We start from the raw sequence: 16,659 nt of genomic DNA on the forward strand, positions 1-16,659 counted from the left end.
CCTAAGAAGGTTTCAACGGTGGTCGTCATTATCCCCACCGTTTCCTTTGGTGTGGTCCACTTGAGCAATGGATTTACCTCATTTCTTGCCTCATACCCTAAAAAAATGAACCGGCAAAAAAGGATGAACGGCGTGAATAAACACATACACCATGGTGGCCCCACGAGGTCGGGTCAGTAGGGATATCCCACCAAGCCACCCGCGTCCAGAGAAACGAAGCGACACGTCTTGGAACCGTGGCCATCCGATAGAAATAAGAAGAAGCTTCTTGACCGACCAGAAGCCAGACGGCTTCCACGAAAGCGATCTTGCGCTTCCAAAAGCGCGTGAGTGCGTTATTTCTCCTCATCCCATCTTTTCCCTCCTCTCAGCTTTCTCGAATTTTCTGGAACACTGAACCTTTTAAGTTCCCCCTCCCTCTTTAAAACCCTCATTCCCATCAAACGACTCTACTCTCATGAAAATCATGGTTCTGCGTCCGGATTCGTGATGGGCCGCTACGGATTGGTTTTCGTCAATTGCGGGGTTGTTTCTGGGTTTTACTGCTGGGGGTGGGAGTTTCTGACTGCTCTTCTCCTCTTTCTGGATTAAACGATTTTTTTTCCTTTTTTCCTTTTTTGGATTTGTGGAGCGCGGGACATGGGTTCGCATAGGAGCGAGCCGGCGCCGTTTCTTACGAAGACGTACCAGCTGTTGGAAGATCCAAGCACGGATGAGATGATATCGTGGAACGAGAGCGGGAGCACGTTCGTGGTATGGTGTCCCGCGGAATTCGCTAGGGATGTGCTTCCCAAATACTTCAAGCACAGTAACTTCTCCAGCTTCGTGCGACAGCTTAACACCTATGTACGTTACAACATTTTCTCTCCCATCTTCGCTCCGCTTCCTGGGCAACGCTAACATGCGCTCATGGTGAAAAGTTCCACCTACAGCGGCTTGTTTTCTGCTAACTTGTTGTATATGTACAATATCCAATCCGTGCAAAAGGTGGGACACACATTGGTGATTATCTGGTATTAAAATCAGTCAGATCCGCTATTTGAGTGGGCTACACCATCGGCTCCCTGTTGATTTTGATGTCTTGTCCAGATCTACGGATGGATCGGCCTGATTTTCAGACCAGGTGATAATCATCATCATGTGGCACGCCTTTTACAGGATCGGATTTTTTTCACACGCACGGTATTTGAGAGTTCACATACAGCAGCTGTATATGAACTTTCACATGCAGACTATTGTTATCCCGCCGATATGGGTAGAATATCCTGCCGACGTGCAGTGGGCCACACAACGAGGATCCAATCAACGGATGGATCTGTATAGTAACTCACGTCAGGTGAGGACCCGTTGATTTTGACGTTGTATCCAGTTCAATCAATTGATGGGCCCGAATTACGTACAAGATGATAATCATTTGCGTGGCCCACTGCACGTCGGCAGGAAATGAGGGGGTTGTATTTGAAATTTCACATGCAACCACTTATAGGATTTTGAGAATTTATCACCTACAGCATGATGTATTCTAGCTTGTCATGCAGCCCATCTATTTCGCCAAAGTTTCACTTTTGCGGTGCATCCGAGCCATGTAAGAGGTGGGTCTCACCGTATAGATTGTCTATCAGGAAGATCATGCTTTTCTGCTTATTAGATTGGCCAAAATTGTTCAGAACATCGGCTATCTAGTGATTTTCTTAACGTGTTCTTCCTGATGAGTGGATTGGCCTGATTTTGATCCTTGGGTTATCTTCCAGGTGGGGCCCAAATTTTACATGGATTGGATTTATTACACAATTGACGCATTCCAAGGAAAGATGGGGGTAAATGTTGTGGGGCCCACAGCATGTGTATGGCATCCAGCCCGTCCAACATATGAGAGGAACCTAAAATGTGGCCGATCAAATCAAAAGGATACTCTTGAATTTGGATATTTTTCCTTTCTTTGGTGGATATTTTACCTTTCTTTGGTGTGGCCCACCTTGTTATTGGATCATCCAGATTTTTGTTTAATCTGATCATCTTGGTTGATTATGATCGTGTGTTGCATTTATTAATTGGACGGTTCTATGGCATTCGCATACAACGTGAGACCTGCAGTTCTCTACGACATTTTTAAAATAAAAGATAAACTAGAATTACCAGGAAGAGAGAGAGAGAGAGAGGGAGAGAGAGAGGAAGAAACAGTAAAAGGGCAATTAGGTCATTTTATCCCTCTATCTATAACGCACGGAATCACCGAGGAATTTTGTCAGTAAAGAAAGAGTCTCTTTCTAAGAATCAGACCGAAATAGGGAGTGTGTATTATCATCGATGGAAGTGGGGCCCAACTTGACTTTCTACGTAGAGGTAGAGGTTGGGTGGGGTCCACTTAAAATTAGGCTTTGATGGTTTATGTGCTCGGTCTAGATGGAACGTGATGCTTGCCTTGACCTTTTAGCATGTCGTGGAATTAAATCCGGACCGCGAATCATGATCGTGATAGGATCCACCCACAGAGGACTTTCAGCTGTTTCATCCCATATTGGGGTCTACAAATGGCCTATCGTATGGTGATCACAGCCATCCAACCCATGATACTCAGCTGTGGATGTGCTAGTGCTAGAAATATTACGCTATTGACACTCCGATTTGGAATTCATTTGATGAACGGTCCGGATCTATTTAGTCTGGTACCTACGGATGGCCGAGTATGTAGAGATCACAACCATCCTTTCCATGATCCTCGGCTGTGGATGCACCAATGCTCGAAATATTATGCTATGAACACTCCGATATGGAATCCAATTGATAAACGGTCTAGATCTTGTTAGATTGCGTCACGTCTACTGCTTTAAAAATATCAGTCGCTTTTGACGGCGTAGAAATTCTTCTGGGAAAGCGCTAAGTTCCATTTTGCTCGACTGTTGTAAGTGCCCTCGACACTCACGCGGGAGGAGATACACGTGTGTGATATCCATGACCTTACAGGCTACAAGCGATCCTTATCTGTAGACGCCAGGTTTTGAAAATTAGCTAGGTAGGGTCACCAGGTGCGCCTCCCATAGCTTCCGACCACAGAAACGTCCCGCGGCGAGGGGCACACGGAAGTCGCGTCCCCGAATCCGCGTCCTATTTTAAGACAGTACGTCACACGGACGTCCTGAATGGGCAGGCATGCGTAACACGTGTATCTGATGAACACCGATTGGACGGCTAGATTGATTGCTTTCACAGTGTAATAATACACGCGCAACTTGCAGGGCTTCCACAAGATCGTGCCGGACCGATGGGAATTCGCGAACGACTGCTTCCGCCGAGGAGAGAGGGACCTCCTGTGCGAGATCCACCGTCGGAAATCCACGTCAGCATCACCGACGGCTCAGATCCCGGTACCCTCAAAGCCCAACGGCCCTCCTTCGTCCACTTCCAATTCAGGCGAAGACCATGGCTCAACCTACACATCCTCTCCCAGCCTTCCAAAGCCCGAGACGAGTCAGATATCGGAATTATCAGACGAGAACGAGAAATTGAGAAAAGACAACTTACTCCTCAGCTCGGAGCTGGCACAGACGAAGAAGCAGTGCGAGGAGCTGGCGGCATTCCTGTCCAAATACGTAAAAGTGGATCGCGAGAAGATAAATAGCATAATGCGGGGTGCGAGTGAAGGAGAGTCGATAACAGAAGGAGGAGAAGGAGAGGAGGAGGACTGCTTGAAGCTGTTCGGGGTTTGGTTGAAGAACAGCAAGAAGAGGGCGCGTGCTGACGTGGGGGTTCCTGGGCCGTTGAAGGAGATTAAGATGGATTATCAGGAGCCGTGGATGAGGATTTGTTCTCCCCCGCGGGGGAGTGGCAAGGTTTGCAACTGACCGACTCGAGACGGTTGCGTGGCGGGATTATCGATGTTTAGAGGAAGACTCGAGTGTAGAGCGGTGCGCATCCCCACGTGCGCACACTTGCAAATATTAAACACGTGTATGAGATCTGAGCTTTCCGTATGGCTGGAAACTAATGCCTAGATCTAATTTCATTCTTTGGGTGGGCCAGAACTAAGAAAGTAAGTTGAAGGTTAAAGTTCTTTCTTTATGGCCATTCATTTGCTTGGATACGCTGTGGCCCACCCAGAGGTGCTAAATTGCCTCTTTCTATGCTAGAGGATTTGAACAGTGTAGATGACCCGATGGGAAGATCAGATCTGACACGTATTTGATATTTTCACGTGTGCCCCACGTGTGGATGGGTACGGCTCTCATACGCGTGCGTGCGTCTGAAATTAGTAAAGCACGTGCATTCGCGTGAAGATGATGACGACGATGATGAAGGGGTCGTAGTGCCTAAAATAGGGCCCACCTCTTTGTAGGACGTGTATATGTAAGCGCTTTTATTATGTGGACTTAACTGTCGAATTGTTTCGGTCTTTTCTTAATATTTAAATGTTCATTTTGATTTGTAGAGATCCGAGCCGTGCAGAAAGTGGGCCCCACCATGAAGATCACCAGGTGCTGAAATCGGGATGATCCTCTCATCAGGTGTTGTGCACCGTCTAAATCAATGGATAGTGATGATCTGTCCCAAAATTACACGTGTGGCCACCCTGATGGGATTATCTCTCCCAATGTATATACGTGTGGCCGTCTGATGAGTGGATCGGCCTGATTTTTGTACCAACTGAAGTGATGGCGCCACCTTCTGTAAGGCTCACACGTCCGACTCGTTAACATAATGTGGTTGTTTTGTTTTTTTGAGTCGGAATCCTCTGTTACCAGGTCAACGGAGAATTCCTGTTACCCTAATGGTTTGGCGTCCGAAGCTGTTTTTTATTTATTTTTATTTTTTTAGTGAGTGGTGACGTGGACCAATGAGAATTTGGGTATCAGGAATTCTCTGTTGACTTGATAACAGAGGATCCGGACTCTTTTTTTTAATGGTTGAGAGTGGATTACGTGGCACCTGCATTTTCGTACATTCATATCGTGGATCTCTAGCATGTGGCTACGATGATCCGAACCATGCATCATGTGTGCTCAGCTATTGATTGGTCCAAACCAAATTCTCTATCATCTAACCATCTATGATGGGACAGGGATCAGGAGAGGTAGGGGTAACAGCTTAATGGCTGAGGCCCTGATCGTGGGCCCCACATCGATGTATGTGTTGTATATCTATGATGTCCATCCATTTTGCGGGTTCATTTTTGGGCATGGTCCAAAAAATGAGACAGATCCAAGTCTCAGGTGGGCCACACAGTAGGGATTGAATTCCCACCATTAAAAACTTACCGGGGCTATTCATCCAGGTCTGTATGACACACTCAATACGTTGGATGGAAAATAAATATTACAGTCTGACCTTAGGAAAATTTTAATGGTGGGGTTCAATCACCACTGTTTTCTTGTGGCGTGGTCTACCTGAGATCTGGATGCATCTCAAATTTTGGACCATCCTCTAAAATGAGCTGTAAAAACGGATGGACGGCGTGGATACACAACATATAATCGAGGTGGGCCCCATGGTTAGGGCCTCCGCCACTGAGCTGTTCCCCCTGCCTCACCTAACCCGCCCACCTGTAAATGGACCTTTTCTTGCTGAACAGCAGTCGTTGCCGCCAAGTAAAAGGATGACATCTTACAAACATCCCACGAGTTAGATAATAAATGGTCCCTTTGTGTGCCCACGCAGGGACCATCTATCGCTCCTTAAGTTTCTGCAAGTGGGGCCCATGGAAGTGATCCAAACGATTGATATCATCTACTCCACTTCGGATGGCCCATTAATAGGAAAAAATAAAATAAAATCCTAACTCGTGGCCCAACAAATAGATGGTTGAAATGAAAAATACAGCAATCACTCACCTACAACCGAAACCACACAAATATTCTATGTCTAACATCTTCCAATTGGAAGAAACTTTTGGTTACTGGGCCATCAAGCGAGACCCATATATCAACGACTGGATAACTATACCATGGGCCCCATTTGTTCAAACTGAAACCGGTCGTACCATACGAAGTCTCTGTTCACATAACTATGGTACGACTCGAGGCCATTTGTCAATGGAATCCTCTATTTATATCCAAGACGAGGTCATCTAAGCATCTACTCTTCTAAAAGTTCTCAAAGTCATTTGATATCTTTCAGAATTTCAACGCTGATATCTGAGCCTTGTTTGACCTTAAAAGCGCATTGCCTTGTACGCAACCTATGAACTTTACTTCGGGAGGGAGTTACGTGTTACCCGGGTAGTAACACCTTAGTGGGTGTTACCCTTACAGTGGGGCCCACCTTGATGATGTGCTGTATATCCATGCCGTCCATTTGTTTTTCCAGCACATTTCAGGACGTGGTCCCAAAAATTAAGTAGATCTAAATCTCAGGTGGACCACACCACAGGAAATGTGGTGAATGAATGCCTCACCATTTAAAACTTCCTAGGGCCCATCCTAAGTTTTTCATAATGTTTATTTTTCATCCCAGCTGTTGATAATGTCGACCAGACTTGGATGAAGGGAAAATACAAAGATCAGCTTGATTAAAGACTCTTGTAGCCCACAAAAAGCTTTTAATGGTCATTCACCCCTGTTTCTGATGGTATGGTCCACCTGAAATTTAGATCTACTCAAAGTTTGGAATTGCATCCTAAAATCAATCAAATGGACGGCATGGATATACAACAAATTCTTAAAGATGGTACCCTAAATGATTGGAGCAGCTATATATTTGCATATAGGCATCTTCGTGGTAAGGCCCACCTCATGTCTTGTCAACCTCAAATTCATCTATGTGTCCATGTATCATCACACGAAGGTAAGTGTGTGTTTGGTAACAATTTCAAGTTAAAAATTATTTTAGAATGGCTTTCTCCCTGTAGTCTTTCGGGGAAAAATGGCCCTTAAAGAAATAGGTAGTTAGATGTGAATGCTCTCTAAGAATAAATTCTAGTCTTGCTTTCAAATGGGCCATGATAAAAGACTCAATTGTCAGTCTAGTCATGCAGCTTTTTAGACTTTCATGGGCAGTTAATGATCCTAAAACTATCTCACATATCCTAATTGATCATTTCTCAATAAATTGATGTTCTAATTCATTTTTTGACAAAGTGCCCATTAATGTATCAAGATCGTTTACCATGTAGGCCACCCATGCTAATTAGAACCATTTTGACTGGGAAATCATATTGGTTGTGGGGAAAACCGAACTACTCCATTACATGGGAAGAACAACTGTCTAACTATAAGTGATATGCCTTTGAGTTGGGGTAACCAAAGGTCCAGGGATAAGGACCATTGCCAAGTCTCTAAGCTGAGCTATCAGAGAATAGGGGGACAAAGCTTGGTGGGAGAGAACTTGCCTCACTTACTTGGAGTGTCTACAACATGGGTAAGAGACTCAAAAGGGAAGGAGATCAAGCCCTAAGTTCCCTAACACCTCAAGCTGACCAGGTCGACCATTGCTAGAGATGTTTGTGTAATCTAGAAGGGATTATGCCCCATACCTGGAAGAAGAGGACCCGACCTGATCTCAGTCGAAAATTACGCCGACCGAGACAGACTTGACAACATCTTCAAAAACGGTTTTCCATTAGAAAAGGGACCCTCTAGTGCATTCCATTAATACACGACAGTCATATATATATATAAAGAGAGGTAAGTTTGAAAACTCGAACATTCACCTTTGATCAGAATTTACTAGCCTAACTCAAGCATCAAAGGGTCCATAACGAGCCATCGGCACCCTCTCGTTGTTCATATATATTTTTTTATCCTGTGCAAATCTATCGACAAGCATACTTTCACGTTAATTGTATCTATTGGCCAAAATATGGACACAACAATGTCTATCCAATTAATGGCAAACAAAATAGATTTTCAGGATCATTATCACAAAAAGGTATGGTTATGAATTTCAACCGTCCATAAGATGGCCCCACCCTTGACATATATGCATCTAATAATTACTTTTAACTGATGACTGTGACCATTAATAAAATGCCAATGAAATGGACAAAACAAGTGATTTATGATAAGAAAGTTTTGTTGTGGATTTGGAATGTTCGTGTTGTAGGTCCCACTTATGGGACCATGTCTCTCTCAAGAATTACATTGATTTAATGATGCTAGCCAGTTGATTAGCGGCCAACAAAATGGATGGCCCATTTATGATGACATACCGCTTAATCCTGAGTCTCACCATCAATCTATAAGACCCGACCCGAGTTCATGTGTGTGCATATGTGTATAGGTATGCATTTCGTTTCTTTTGATCCCACAGTTTTATCGGTCGAATCCCAGCGACCCATGACACTTGGATAGTGTTTGCGGTCATCCTTAAGTCCGGTCATGTAGACCCAACTCGAATCAAGTCGAAACCTGTGCCATCTTGTCCGCTTTGACATTGTGGTTCCGACGCCGCGTCTTGTGCGTCCATCCGACGTGTAGATCATAAGTTGTGTGCATTTCATTTTCTAAGCCCTTGATCATGATCATATGGCCCACCTAAGGGTGGTGTGCATGAATTTCTAGGTAGTCCCATCTTTTGGCACAAGTTACAACACACATACTACCTAAACCTCATCTTCTATACCACCCACTACCTACACACTACCCATCCCTACTCTGAGCCTATGAGTCTATGAGCATTGTTTATATCACCCTAGCTTCATCATGGATTTGTCTATCCTAGGACAGAGAACTCATGATGACTCTCTCTTTTCTAGCAATTTCTCTTCTCTCCCTCTCATTTCTCTTTACTCTCTTCTCTCTCTTCTCCTAGTAACACCTCCACACGTCCCCACCCCCTCCTTCTATCTAGCCCCTTTTCTCTCTAATCCCCTCCCATCTAGCCTTCAACAACCTATCTCACCCATTGAAACATGTCCCTTGGAGTATGGAGAGTAGATTAATGTAACTTTGGAGTAGGATCCTTAAGAGGTGGGTGCATGTTCTTGAAATCTTTGGACTTCTTTGTAATGTAGCTATTCTCCCTCTCTTCTTTCATATTGGAGCATGTGGGGCCCATTAAGAGATGATGGTGGCCCCAAGACTTTATGGATGTGGTTTGAAACTCATCCTACATTGCATGCATGTGCATGCAAGGGACCATCCTCCATGTATCCCTTTATGCCTCATCATTCCTTAGATCGGGGATCTTTGGGTCATTTAAACCCTTGATTCTTGGTGGAGATTGGATCTCCACCATAGATCTTTATTTGATAAACTTGATCATGTAATATGTGCATTTTATAACAATGAAATCTCCTTATATGTGTGTGATGAAGGGAAGGGCCTCAATGAGGCGGAGACCCTTCTCTTGTGGCTGATTGCTTCTTCTTTTCTTGTTAAGAGTGTTGACCATGAGTGTGTGGCCCACCTTGTGGACCAACAAGTTCCCAACCATCCATAGAGAGGGGACGTTTTCATAGTCTCTCCCATTGAACGTGTGGCCCCTAAATGCACAAAAAAGGGTGCATGCAAGCTTGTTTTTGGTGATGGGATAGTTTGGATATTTGTGATGCCCACTTAGGTGGACCACACCATGATTTCCAGAGGTTAAATCCCCATTTAATTTATGTTTGCAATTTATTTTTATGAAGCATATGTTGCTGTCCAGTCTGTCTGGACAGATTTTGGACCATTTTGGAGCTTGATTTTTGATCTTTTGGTGGTGAATTTGATGTCATCTAATACATGTTTCTTGAAGACCTATGTCCCACCTATAAACCTACCAAATTTCAGCCCCACCTGACCTTAATTGAGGTCCCAAAGGTGTGGCCCAAGTGAGGTGGTTAGTCTGTAATTTCTGCAGTGTTCCAGCAACATATTAGTATGGAATTCCTTAAATATAAAATAATTTTTCCACTGGTGGGCCACATCCGTGGACCCTACTTTTTAGTACATATATGAGGGGATACAAAAACTATTTTCTCCCAATTTTTAGAGGCCATTAATCCACACAATTGGAAGCTCAGATCAGGGCCTGTCAAAAATCTGCACTAAACAGATTTTCTGGACAGTCTGTTTTCTTTAAATTAAATAAAATACTTCTGTTATTCCAAAAATTTACAGAGAGGTGGCCCACCCATGGTAGGACCCACCTACCAAGTTTCGGAGTCAACGGACCCCTGTGTAATTCATGGCACGGGCTGGACCGGCCCACCAGGCTGGGACGTCCAGCCATGGTTGGCCGTCCACCCTCCTTGTGGGCCCACCTTGATGTGTTGTGTATCCTCGCCGTCCATCTATTTATGGTCCACGTGGGACGTAGTCCACCTCCCTGAGGAATTGCCCATTTTTGGGACCCACTTTGATGTGTTTTGGGCTGACCAGCCAGGCCCATAGGACCGTCCACCTTGGGATGCCTAGGCCCATTGGGCTGCTGCTGGACGTCCAGTCGAGCAGCATGGCCCACCTGATTTATGTGTATCATCCATTCCTTTTACCTAGTGGGACCCACAGAGATGTGTGTGGGTCACCAGCGAGCAAAATACTTAATCTATATTTATTATTACTGGACTCTAGTAAGCCCAGGAACAGGTGAGCTGAAAATTCAGCAATAGGCCCAAACTAACTGCCCTTAACGGCATGTTTTTGGGCAGCAGGGCCCACCAGATTTAAGGATGTTTATGCACATAATCTTACCATTTTCTAATGTGCCTTTGGGCTTAATTAGTGCACATTTGAGGCCCACCCTAGTTGGGTTTTATTATATATATGTCCATAGTTTTGGTTGGACCTTGTAGGCCCATTTATCTTGGAATCTTCTAGTTAGGTCCCTTGACCTTTGGGCCTGGATCTCACCACTTATTATGATGGGTTTGTGGGCCATAATATGCAAGTAGTTGGGCCCTTGGTTGCCAACCAAAATAACCTTGTACTTGGGCCAAGTTGTGAGGCCCAACTCACTTGAATAAAGCACAGAAATTGCCCACATAGTTGGATACCGGGCAACCCATTAGGCCCACCACAATATGTGGATTTCTGACATTCATGGTTAGGCCAAAACCTTGTTTGAGGGCCCACCATATTGCCTATATGTTGGGCATAGTGTATAGCCTACTAGGCCATGGATTGTTTAGGCCTTGGGCCTTATTTCATATTCGAGTAGTGGTGAGCTACTGTTTGGGACCCAGTTGAGGTTGGATGTCCTCCCTGGTGGCTCTAAGGTAGGCCCATGGGTTGTTGTGGGTGGTTTAAGGCCCACCTAGGCCCTCTTTAGGACCTCTTATTCCCTTAGGCATATATATTGTCTTCTTTAGCTTTGTGGGCTATCCCAAAGTATTGGGCCCCCATTAGAGATTTATTCCTTAGATTAATTGTCTAAGTACCTAGACTTGATTCCCTCCTTAGGAAGGAGGAGTATGTTCTAAGTCATCATCGCCGTATAACGCACCCTCATGACCTATATGCATCATGGAGTGTTTGGATTGCATATTGTGTGTGGTCGTTAGGTTGATATGATAGAGGGATGGAGTTCCCCTCTTGTGCACATTGAGTGCTTGGAACTAGTGCATGATTAGTATGCGTGACTCATGCATCTGGCATCGCATCTCATAGATATGATAGCCCTTACTTCACTAGGGCCTTGCCTCCACAGATACATCGTGGATGGCCATGATTGGACACCAAAAATGTTACCTGAGCATATGGGTGCATAAGATGTCCTTGAGTGAAAATCTCAAAACTTCCATGGTACTAAAGATCTTCCCCAGCGCTGTGACTGAGTGGAAACTATGAGCGCACGAAGGCCTTACACCGTTAAGCCACGACTCCCACTGTCGTGTAGTCATTTGGGATGGGGTGTAGCCTTACCCGTCTGTGAGAAATGGCAATTGTTAGGCTGAGTTTGACCAGCTCATGAATAGGTCCGCTACCGTCGAGCCTTGCTGGTGTTTGGCTGACCACGGGTAAGTAGTGAGGTCTCTTACGCTTGTTTGACTATGTGGGTCTGGAGAGCGACAGTCATCCTGTAGTGCATTTGACCCTGGTAAATTCCTTATGATGGAACTATACTGATATGTGGATTAGAAATGAGGACTGACATCACTTCGCATTGCATCTGCATCAGCTGTATAAGCCTTATATTGCATCGCCTTGGTATGACGCCCAGTACTCATTACATTATATAGCCTTTGTATGACTTTCTGCATTCATGGTTTAGCCTTGGTAAGGCTAGTGATGTTGGCATTGATCATGTTTCCTTTCCTGTATCTTCTATTATTCATCTGCACACCATTGTTACACACTTTCATCACCCTCTAAGCTTTCTATAAGCTTATGCACGATTGATACATGCAGGAGATCCTAGGTCTGCGTCTTAGCAGCGGAGCTCAGATAGGAGTTGAGCTAAGAACCCCAGTGTTGTAGATCTTCTCCTTCTCTTCTTTTATCATCAGATGTATTTGCCTTTAGCATTGTATTAAATCTCAAATTTATAGTGGATTTTGTGATGAGTGCCTTTGTTATTTCTCAGATATACTTGCTTTGATCTTGGGTATGCTTGTATTGGAAATAGATATATAGTTATGAAAATCCTCCTTGTAGGATCCCAGGATTGGAACCTATCTCAGGAGCCAAGAGTAGAGTACTACGGAGGCTGTTGCAGCTAGAACCGGCTATCGGGTTCCTTGTGAGTCCAGTTACTAAGTCTAGGGCGTGACATAATCTTATGGGACACGCCTCTGCTTCTATATCTTCTCAAGAATTGCTTTAATATGAATATCGATTGGATCTTTTTCCCGTGGGATCCACTTCTAAAATCCCTATTACTCTTAGGGGGTGTTCGGCACATGGTATTAGATGGGATTAGGTGGGATGGAATTGCATTTGGTTTCGTGCCAAGAAGATTGGAAAAGCTTGGAATTAGATTAGATGGAATTGCATTGGGTCCCGTGCCAATTCCACTTAATGTTAGCAAGTTGTGTAGGTCCCACTATGATGTGTGGGCTATATCCACACCATCCACCCATTTTTCGAGATTATTTTAGAGCATGGGCCAAAAAATCAGGTAGATCTAAAGCTCAAGTGGACCCCACCATAGAAAGTAGCGGGGATTGAATACCTACCGTTGAAAACTTCTTTGAGGCCACATAAGTTTTGGATTTGCCTCATTTTTAGGCCCATGCAATAAAACGAGGTTACAAAACAGATAAACAGTTTGGATATAACACAATATGTGTTATTCTCAATAGTTTCAAATGATGGTGGGTATATCCATTCAATGTACTACCGTATTACAAACATAGCATGAAATTAAGGGCGTGTTTGGCCAGACCGATCCCATGGGATTTGGAGGGATGGAATGGAATTTAAGGTAATGATGGTGGTGTCAGTGGATGTCGTCTAAGCCCATGGGATGGAACGAATTCCAGGATGACGGAGTGCGTGTTTGGGATGGCGGTTGGATTCGGTGTAGACCGTGGATTTGCAGCCGGGTGTGTTTGGAGTAGACCTCTGCTGTATCCAACGCCCATGCATTTCATCCGCTATGTGGGTCCTACCATGATGTTTGTGTCTCATCCATGCCGTCCATCTATTTGGTGGATGAGCCGCTGTGATCTTCCTTTGTTTTTGGGGTGTCTGGTCGTTGTAGATTTTTACCATCTTTGAATCTGGTTAGACTCCCATGATAGTTTATCACCGTCTAAGAGTGACACTGACTCGTCCAAGTTAATTCTTGTATGGACATCCAGACAGTCAAGGTTGTGGGGCACATTGTTGATGGAGTGTACAACTATGATAGTGTACGGTGGAAGAGGCATTGCCATTTTTTTAATAGTGGTGAACAGTCACAGGAACTCAGATGAGGTGTGGGGTATAGCAGTGTATATCTTTTTTTCTTTTTTCTTTTTGTTTTTTTTCCTATTTATTTCTTAAACCGACGAAGGGAATGGAGAAAACAGTGGGACGGATTCACCGAATCCGATCAAAATCCCACGCAGCGTTTACGAGGGCGGCGCCATCGCCTGTACAGACACTGGCTAAACAGCTGGTGGGATGGATGAGTCTGGATAACCGCAGAAAATCGACGGATATCCCATATCCAGCGCTCGGCCAAACACGCCCTAAGCTTATCCCATGGTAACAGGGAACAATCCCTGCCATATGTAATAATTATGTTTTTTGAATCCTATCTCACCTAATCCTTCCCAATACCATGCGCCAAACACCGCAATTAGAAATGAGGACTGACATCAAATCCAAGGGAGATTCAGTGTAATAATTATGTTGCTTGTTTGTGATCCTTGCATTTGTGGCCCACAAAAGCTCAAAATTTTCTCTTTTTTGCCAAAGTATATATTTGAATGAGTTTATTACAATCATTTTATTAAATATTGCCTGCTCATATACACATATAAGCCTTTTTACGATCAGATATCCCTTTTTAAAAGAAATTTAGACTGAATTTTAAATTAAAAATGATTAGGAAATGGCCTCATCCAAACTTATTAGGAAACTTCAACCTGTTGCATTTGCATTTTTATTTTTTATTTTAGTAGTGATTAAACATTTGATTGCGATTTTAATTATAGAGAATTGATTCTCTCTGTATTATGTATAAGCTCATTGTATTGTAATAAAACTATGTAAAAATCCAGCAACAATTCGCAGCTCATCATGCAAAACCCCCGTCCACTGTCGAAAACCCATCTCTGTAATCACCTACCGCCATTAAATCCGCCACCCAAAAAGCTCCAAACTCGAACTCAAACCATCACCGTTCATTTTGCAGTTCCCCATCTCAGCCTGAATCATCACCGTACTTCTCCATGCAGTTACGCTCGCAAATGTCAATTTCTGACTAAATCACCATCTGCCCACTGTTGGTTGTTGGAATCCTCCATCTGTCGAACATAATACCCATTGTCTACCAAGGCCCGCCTTTATATAATTTAAATCATTAATTGTAATTCATAAGCCATGTTAACCGTAGAATCAAAGGGGTGATCAGCTTATCTCCACTCTTATAATGGTTATAATGATTAGGTGGTTTTCGAAAATGTAATTTTTAATTTTAACATAATTACCATTTAGAACAACTCATGTTTTTCAAAAAAATTAAAATACTACTTTAATTATACTCAAGTAAATGATAATCGGTTGATGTCGCTATCAATGGGTTAAGGGCTGATCAGAGCCGTCCGAGGATGGACCCCACGCTAAAGGGAGGGCCTGCATGCATGTGATGGGAGATGGGGGCGAAAACGTCCAACATGTCCCACATTTACTATCTTCCACTTTCTCTCCAGCTCTCTCTCTATGTGGAAATCTCTAAGAGGGTTTGGGTGTTCCAGATCACTTCCATGCTCTCTCCTTGATAGAGATAGGATTATATATAGAGATGGGTCATGATTTTAATAGGGCTGTCAATGGGCCGGGTTAAGGCTGGACCGAGTTATATCCAAGCCTAGCCTGCAAGTCTGAACCTAAGTCCAAACATCGGCCCGAGCCTGTGACGGGTTGAAATAGTCTAGCCTGAGTCCGGCATAGCACATTTACACAGCCCGACTTGAGTCCGCCTGAGCCTGAATATCTATGTAGATAAATGATATTTTGGTGTGCCGCATACGTGAGAGAGGGAGAGAATGAAAGAAATGGGGGAAAATTAGATTTAGAAAAGACTTATCAAGCCGGGCCGAGTTTATGGGCTTTTGGGTTGCTAAGCCCAAGTCTAGCTTAATTTACAATTGGGTTCCTGATTTAAGTTCGAGCCCGATCGTCAGCCTGATACACCACCCCAAACCTGGCCTAATACAGGCCAAGCTTGAAGGCCCGTCAGGACTACTCAGCCCATTAACAGCCCTAGACTTCAAGAGATGTAATTAGTAAGGTGCCACACAACTCTATAGGTTTTTGTATACCATACTACGAAGGAAATATATTTACCTTCTCAATTCATGCGTCCCAATTATCCAAATCTTTCCACTATCCATGGGTGCCTTTTCTGGGCAATCCTATGCCACCACTGAATGTCGATCAAGTAGGGATTAAAATAAATTAAGGGTTAAAACTTAAAGTAAATGCTTGAAAACTAATAATTAACAAATAAAAAACTATAAAACTGTTGGCCATTTGATGAATGGTTTAGACTAATAAATCAGTCCACATACTAACATCTGGGGTAAATATAATAGATCCCTTTGGGCCCATTTGGCCGGGTGGATTGGAAGGGATTGAATGGTATTATGGTGGATGGCATGGATTTCTAGGTAATGATGGTGTTGTCAGTGGATTGTCTTGAGATCCAGGGGATTGCTATATCCCTGAATTGCTATATCCAGTCTGTTTGGCATGCCGGGCCAATCCCGGGATTAAACCTTCCCATCCCTTCCAATCCCTTGAACCAAACACGTCCCAGGCAAATTTGAACGGATTAGGGTGGATTGGATGGGATTTAAAGGTAATGATGGTGTTGTCAGTGGATTGTCTTAAGATCCATGGGATTGGGATCAGATCACCAACTCTGTTTGGCACGCCCGGCCAATCTCGGGATTTAACTTCCAATCCCTTCCAATACCATCCAATCCTACCGGCCAAACGGGCCCTTATTGAATCAAGTAGACTTTGATTACCTTGATGTAACCATCTAATCACACTCACTTTTAATAGCCTTTAAGAAGTCTCGTAGAGTAAACCAAAGCAGTATCAATCAAGATCTCTCTATCCACGCATCCCCGTGTCAAGATATTTGTTG

The 16,659-nt window shown here is 43.8% G+C and overlaps 1 protein-coding gene across 1 annotated transcript; it reads left to right on the forward strand.

Moving 5' to 3' along the window:
* The first annotated feature begins 297 nt into the window (after positions 1-297).
* On the forward strand, positions 298-4,425 carry LOC131242489 (heat shock factor protein HSF24). Its single transcript, XM_058241173.1, has 2 exons — positions 298-846; positions 3,237-4,425. The coding sequence occupies exons 1-2, from the start codon at positions 640-642 to the stop codon at positions 3,840-3,842; spliced, it is 813 nt and encodes a 270-aa protein (XP_058097156.1). The 5' UTR covers positions 298-639; the 3' UTR covers positions 3,843-4,425.
* Positions 4,426-16,659: the final 12,234 nt, after the last annotated feature.

Source organism: Magnolia sinica, chromosome 4 (genome assembly GCF_029962835.1).
Source record: "Magnolia sinica isolate HGM2019 chromosome 4, MsV1, whole genome shotgun sequence".
NCBI lineage: Eukaryota > Viridiplantae > Streptophyta > Magnoliopsida > Magnoliales > Magnoliaceae > Magnolia > Magnolia sinica.

Excerpts from the sequence above, each read along its gene's own strand:
- LOC131242489 (XM_058241173.1), top strand. The coding sequence starts at position 640 with ATGGGTTCGCATAGGAGCGAGCCGGCGCCGTTTCTTACGAAGACGTAC. Across the intron at positions 847-3,236 it reads TGCGACAGCTTAACACCTAT|GGCTTCCACAAGATCGTGCC; the intron begins GTACGTTACAAC and ends CGCAACTTGCAG.